This window comes from Nicotiana tabacum, chromosome 1, assembly GCF_000715075.1.
Source record: "Nicotiana tabacum cultivar K326 chromosome 1, ASM71507v2, whole genome shotgun sequence".
Taxonomy (NCBI): domain Eukaryota; kingdom Viridiplantae; phylum Streptophyta; class Magnoliopsida; order Solanales; family Solanaceae; genus Nicotiana; species Nicotiana tabacum.
In genome coordinates this window covers 170,652,592-170,659,223 of record NC_134080.1, presented here as the reverse complement: position 1 = coordinate 170,659,223, position 6,632 = coordinate 170,652,592, and the positions used below count along the sequence as shown (strand labels likewise).

Here is a 6,632-nt window from a genome sequence, read left to right as displayed (position 1 = left end):
TTATGCGATTTCACATGAAGAGGTGAACATTGAAGTGATAATATATACACCTAAACTTGGTTAAGTGAGAAATGTGCGTCTATTAGACAAATGGGTTGGTTCATCAGTTGGTGTAAACATTGAGGTGGGATAATTTTTTTTCATCTTAATATCAGGGTTATACCTAGAGTCAAACAAATAATAGTTCAGTTTACTATCTACTCCGGCAAAAATTGTTTTCACTAATTTAATAGGACATATTGGTTTAGCTACCTCCCAGTGAGGCAAATGAGAAGAACTCTGTCATTTCGTTTTAGTAAAATATTGGGAATATCCAATCACAATAGTTCCATTTGATTTGTATCGTGTTCAGAATTCCCAATTCATTGTGGAAACCATCTGATCAAATTCTAGACAAGAATCCTATATTTCTAGACTAAAAGAACTCAAACAACAGTAGTAATAACTATGCCTCAATCCAAAACAAGTTGAGGCTAGCTATATGAATCCTTACTTCGCTCCATTTGATGCCAGCCTAGGCGAGCACGACCCTACAATATCTATGTTGTGAGAACTCATATATTAACTAGTTTTATGCTGGTTGTCAACTTACCGCAACCCTCCCGTTTTATCCGGGCTTGAGACCGGCAATTTGAGCAAGCTCACACCTAAAAGAACTCTAAGTCAAGATAATTACCGCCAGAATTCACATCTGGTCCTGGCATTCTTTTACTGCAAACTCCAACAGGGTTCACTTCCTGATCAAAAACTCCAACTGGGTTCACTTGCTTAAACCTCCATGGAAGCTCTGCTTCAACTTGTCTTGGCACTTCAGGTGGCGTACTGCAACGAATCAGGGCCCAATTAACACCTTCAAAGAAAGGGTGCTGCTTGATCTCACTTGCTCCTCTTTTCACCCCAAGCCGGCGTTGAGGCTCTTTGACGAGCAAGCCACGTATCAGATCGCGGCTGGCATAACTGGTTGCAGGAGAATCAGGAAATTTAAGCTGTTGCCCAACTACATTGAAAAGAGTTGCCCTGTTGCCTGATCCCTTAAATGGGGTCTTACCATAAAGTAATTCATGCAGAAAAATGCCAAACGTCCACCAATCAACAGCACTGCCATGGCCTTCTCCCTTGATAATTTCAGGGGCCAAGTATTCATGTGTCCCAACAAATGACATTGACCGTGCTGCAGTAGGTTCTGCAACTAGCTCAGGCATGGCATTAGCAGGAAAACCAGGCTCGGTTCTGGGCTTTTGTGACCTTTTCTTGCTTTTTGAAGGAAATAATCGGGGGAGGAAACATGTCGGCTGAATGCATGAAGAAGTGGGCTCAATACAGGCTGGCTGCACACAGAATGCAGCTCCTCGTTTAGAGGGATCACCAGATGAGGCCCTTATGACTGTCGGTGAAACTGTACATTTTAGGGATAGGTCAAAATCCGAAAGCATGATGTGGCCATCGTCACGCACTAGAATATTTTCAGGCTTTAAGTCTCTGTAAACTACACCAAGCATGTGAAGATATTCGAGGGCCAATAGAACTTCCGCAGCATAAAACCTGTTGCATAAACAGGGTTAATTCAAGCTTCACTAAGGAACTCAAAAACTCAAGATAAACAAAAGGGTTAAGATTCTCCAAAGCCCCAGAGGAAACCCAAAAAACAGAAGAAGAGGAAAAGACAGCTAGCATAAAATATCTCCTAATCATATTACTGGATCAAGCCATCCTACCCATACAACAAGAGTAGCTATGTATCTATCGGAAACTAGTTAGAGTCGACTATTCGATTCCTTAATATTCATTTTACTCCATTTGGAGCCATTCCATTCCAATACTCACTAATTAGGAGTTTTCTAACAGCAGAGGTTCTCTACATTTTGAGATATAAATTCTGACTAAACTAAAAAGCTCCAGGCAAACCCAAGGGAAATGTAAGTGTACTAACAATCCCAACTTGTTCGTGAAATTAGACCATATATCATATGTGTGTGTCATTCGTGTGTATGGGGCATGCTATTCTTTGTTTATTCGTGCAATTTCATATCCTGCCCATCTAATACGTAATTAATTATCCTCCTGTTCTGCTCAGTAACCAGTGACAGGGAAAAGGCAAATGAAAAACAACTATATGTTCCTGTCAGGATCAAAACAATATGGTGCCACAAATTGCAAATATGGATCTAGTGGAAGAACTTGTTCAATATCAAAATCCTGAGATAATAAACATCTAACTTAGTCCAAGTTGGCATTTGCATGAGAGAACCATAGCAATAACAACAAACCCAATGTAGTCCCACAAGTGGGGTCTGGTGAGGGTAGAGTGTACGCAGACTTTACCTCTGCCTTTATAAAGGCAAATAAGCTGTTTCCGGTAGATCCTCGGCTCAGGGAAAAAAGGGAAGGAGCAATAATAAGTCAACCAATCTGACAACCGAAGCGAATATACAAACTTAACACTAAGTAATGCAAACAGAAAAACCGAAACCAGACAGCAACAAGTAATAACAGCAATCTAGGGATGAGAAAACCTTAGCCTGAGTTCATTTTCCATGGAAGGAAGAAAGGGTTGAATCAAATGTGGCATTCTATGTCGGCATATATGAGATATTATTCAGTAAGGCTACAGTTTTTATGGGCATAACTAGAAACTGATCTGCAAAATGCTAACAACTCACCTCAGTGTATGAGTAACAGAAGCATATCTACTGGTCAAGCACCAGTACCAAATTAACATAACAGTTTAGTACCCATATTGCTGAACAGTTTTCTCGTATTTGGTACTATTTCTGTATTGTTAACAAAAATAACATTTGGATGAAAACTAAGAACCAGAATACACAGGGAAGAGGACTTATTAAGAGAGCAAGACGGCGTGAACTGTGAACAAACACGGGCCTTTAGAAGCATGATACCACCAGTTCATAAAATCTCTATTTTTCTCTAAATGAGTATGTTGTTTAAAGATCTTAATATTATGAGCATTCGCCAAATGACGCTGAAATAGAATTTGGGTAATAATCATTAAGACTGGTCTACTTCCTCCACCAGTACTACTAAACAATTAGAGAAGCAAAATGTCAAGAAAGTCCTTTTCCAATAAAGCACGCATACCGCCAAACATAAGGAGTTTAATTAGAGAAAAGAGTGAAGAAATTAACCAGTAAGACGAATAACTAATTGCAGAGTGCTAACATTTACCAAGCTCTGATTCAAGAGAAATGGACTTTATACCATACAAGAACTGTACCTTGCAGCATATTCTGAAAAATGCTTCCCAGGTTGTCGTTGTCGTAGAGTATGTAGATCTCCTCCAGGGCAATATTCCATGACCAAACATGAAAATCGGTCAGTCTCAAAATGAGTATACAAGGTTGGTAAGAATGGGTGGTCTAACAGCTGGAGGATTTCTCTTTCTGTCTGAGAACGGGTCAATTTCTTCCTACTTTCAAGCAATGCCTTATCCATCACTTTCATCGCAAAATAGCACCAAGTCCCACTGAGTTCAGAAAGATAAACAGTGCCAATGTCACCACAACCAAGTCTTTTCAGTATCCTAAAGTGACTCATGCCTAATATACCATCACGTGCTCGTATTGCAAGAACAGCCTTGCATCTCGGATCATTTCCTTTGTGAGGCTTATTGGCACTGCCAGTAATGTTACTCCAGTTACTATCATCACTAAGTTCAGTGCTATCACTTGCTCTGCTAAAGCTAGTTTTAGCACTTCCTAACGAATCCCCCTGAATACTCAGTTTTGTACCCTCACAGTTCTTGTCCATACTAACCATGCCATCACTCCTATATGTGCTTGTGCAGCTGTTGGCAGTGCTCATAGCTGTGCCAACACCAGTACTTTCAATGCTACTATATGGACTGACATTACTGCTCGAGGGTAGTGATGCATCCCAAACACATTCTTTTTCTTCAGAATCAGGTGGTAGACTTGCTTCTGTGTTTTGAGATGAACGAGGAACCATAAATGCAGAGGAGACTGCACCTAGATCATTTGGCTTTTCAACCCATCTCTCTGCCGGTAAATGAAGAAACGAAGTTGGTTTCATGTTAAGAAACTGGATTGAAAGATCATCTGCGGAAGGACCCTTCAGAGACATGCTTTTCACTAAGCATTTACCATCTGTTTCATTCGGACCAATTGGTACATAAACTGGTCTCATTAGGTCAGTATCAACAGGTTCTGGAGGATGACTTGCTCCGTGAAATGAAGTAAAGCCACTATCTTCGAGCGAATCATCACATCGCTTGATTGAACCAGCGTTAAGCATAAGTTCCTCATGCTCTAGATAGAAGTTGTCTCCTTTGCATGTTTGAAGAGGAACAGTGAAGTTCATTTCTAGGAAGTCATGGGCATTTGATATAGTTCCCACCTCTTTTTGGGAAGTTGAGTAAATATTTGTCACCTTAGCCTCACTAGGGTAATCTGCTCGTAGTTTTTCTGCTTCAGGTATCCTTTTCATTTCTGATTGCTATTTATCATCACAAGTATCTCACTATGAGAAACTCTGTGGAACTGCAAAAATCAGTAAGAGTTGATCCATACATGAGTAACAACGCAAATAAAATCCAGTAGGATTGTTTCCTATTAGAAGTATTTTAAAAAATTGTATCTTTTTAAGCAGTCATTGAAAGAAACAGCACATTGTATACTGTGAGAGAGTAATTTCACTAAAAGAAGGGAATTCCATATTCATCCAATATGAGCACACAGAAATATCACACACATTTTGCAGGTTCTTCATATTTCAGTTATCAGTGCTTAGTTGCAATATCTGATTAAGTAATTTAACAGCCAAAAGAAAAAGAAGATTGAAGGGTGAGGCATACTGTTGCAGACCCAAAATCATAAAAAGAATGTTGCTTTGTTTTAACTTCTTACGAGATTATTCACATTACTCAACATGATATCAGAGCGGACAGTTCTTAGAATCAATTCTCACTGTATCTACCAACAAGATAAAAATCAGAATTGCACATGAAGGGAATTGTTGCAAACTTAAAATAACTAAAAGGAAGTTTTCCTACTAACTTATAGACGAGGTATTCACATGAATCAACACATTACTTCTTTCATATTCCTTCCCCTTCTTTTCATTCATCGGTATTCAGGTTTAGAAAGGAAGGAAAAAAAAAAAGCAAAGACATTGTGCTTGTTTGGATGGTTGTTACCCATTGTATCGTATCATATTGTTACTTTAAATAAAATATTTGTTTTGATTGTTATTTTAATTATATTGTATTGTGTCGTTAAATCCGTCGTTACATAACGACGAAATGTGCCACTTTATGTAACGACCGATTTGGTGTGGTCGCATCGTTACCTTGTCTTTTTCTCTCAATCTCACCCTTTATTATTATTAAATTATTTTATTTTATCATTTACCCTACCTTTTTATATAGTAATTTTATCTATATATCATAATTTTTCTTTATAATATTGCAAGTTTATTCTTCATATTGCTGGTACGTGATATTATGAAACAATGACAAACGACACAATCTATTCAAACATTGTATTTATCAAACGATACAATACAATGCAATACAGTACGATACGATACATTATGAAACAATGCGTAACAACCATCCAAACAAGCAAACAATGCGTAACAACCATCCAAACAAGCTGTAACACACAAACACAAAACATCTCACCTGCAGAATCACTTAATTAATCTTCACAAAATTTCGACAGTTCCAGAAGGGGAGCGTTGGCGCAAGGATAAAAGTGCCGTGTGGTCACGTGTTCAAGCAGCACAAATAACCACTGGTAGAAATACGAGGTATGTGGTCCGATCGTTCTCTGAACCGCGCACGTCACACTGGGCTGCCCATTAAATTTAGACAGTTACAGGGACTACAGAATGGGATAATAATACTCAAGAAGCTGCAGGGATTAAGCAACTGGACAAAAAATGGCCAAAAACCTCTAACCTTACATTCTATTTTCTGAAGTCATTGACATAAAATATACTGTACTAGCTTGAATAGACAGGAATTACTTGGATTGTACGCAAATCTTAGAACCCAAATTCAAAAAAGCAATTAACAAATCGGTGCCAGAAAAAGTTTTTTTTAATAAAAAAAGTACGGCAAGAGAATCAAATTGAAACCAACAAAAAGGAAAAAGAATGAAAAAATAATCAAAGAAGCAGAATGTACCACTAGTAGTAGCACAATCTAAAAATTTTCCTCTTCGTTTCTCTCTCACCCAGACACAAAGTGGGTATTGGGCAGTAAATATATTGCTAAATATTGAAGCTATGGCAATAGCTGAAAATGTAGAATATAGCCGTTCTAAGCTTATAGAGGACAATATGAGAAACATAGGACAGAAAAAAAAGAGTGTATTATAGTGCTGAGGAACAGAAGCTTTTGCTTTCTCTTCTTTCGTGGTTTTTGCGCTAGCTTTAGTCATGTGTTTTCACTGACGACACACAGTGAAAGTGCCTGTATTATGTGTGTGTGTGTGTTTTTTTTTTAAAAGAAAGGAGAGAGCGAGGAACTGAGAAAATGCAGTTAATAAATCTCAGCATAACATTTTGCATAAGTAATACTCCTATTATGTTTGATTTATTGTAGAAAGGAAAAAAAATGGTGTACAAATTAATACAATATGTTGTTGGCTTTA

General features: G+C 38.1%; 1 protein-coding gene across 3 annotated transcripts; it reads right to left on the bottom strand.

Moving 5' to 3' along the window:
- Window positions 1-243: 243 nt before the first annotated feature.
- LOC107775432 (serine/threonine-protein kinase D6PK) lies at window positions 244-6,430 on the bottom strand. Of its 3 annotated transcripts, none has more exons than XM_016595162.2 (4): window positions 6,164-6,430; window positions 5,657-5,828; window positions 3,233-4,514; window positions 244-1,542 (listed from the first exon to the last, which is right to left on the bottom strand). In XM_016595162.2, the coding sequence occupies exons 3-4, from the start codon at window positions 4,459-4,461 to the stop codon at window positions 648-650; spliced, it is 2,124 nt and encodes a 707-aa protein (XP_016450648.1). In that variant the 5' UTR covers window positions 4,462-4,514; window positions 5,657-5,828; window positions 6,164-6,430; the 3' UTR covers window positions 244-647. The 3 variants fall into 3 exon arrangements, with proteins under 3 accessions (XP_016450648.1, XP_075110585.1, XP_075110578.1); XM_075254484.1 differs by having other exon boundaries at window positions 5,657-5,823; window positions 6,164-6,384; XM_075254477.1 differs by having other exon boundaries at window positions 5,657-6,270.
- Window positions 6,431-6,632: the final 202 nt, after the last annotated feature.

Coding starts and splice junctions, on each gene's coding strand:
- LOC107775432 (XM_016595162.2), bottom strand. CDS start 4,461: ATGAAAAGGATACCTGAAGCAGAAAAACTACGAGCAGATTACCCTAGT. Junction 1,543..3,232: donor TTTTCAGAATATGCTGCAAG/GTACAGTTCTTG, acceptor TTTATGCAACAG/GTTTTATGCTGCGGAAGTTC.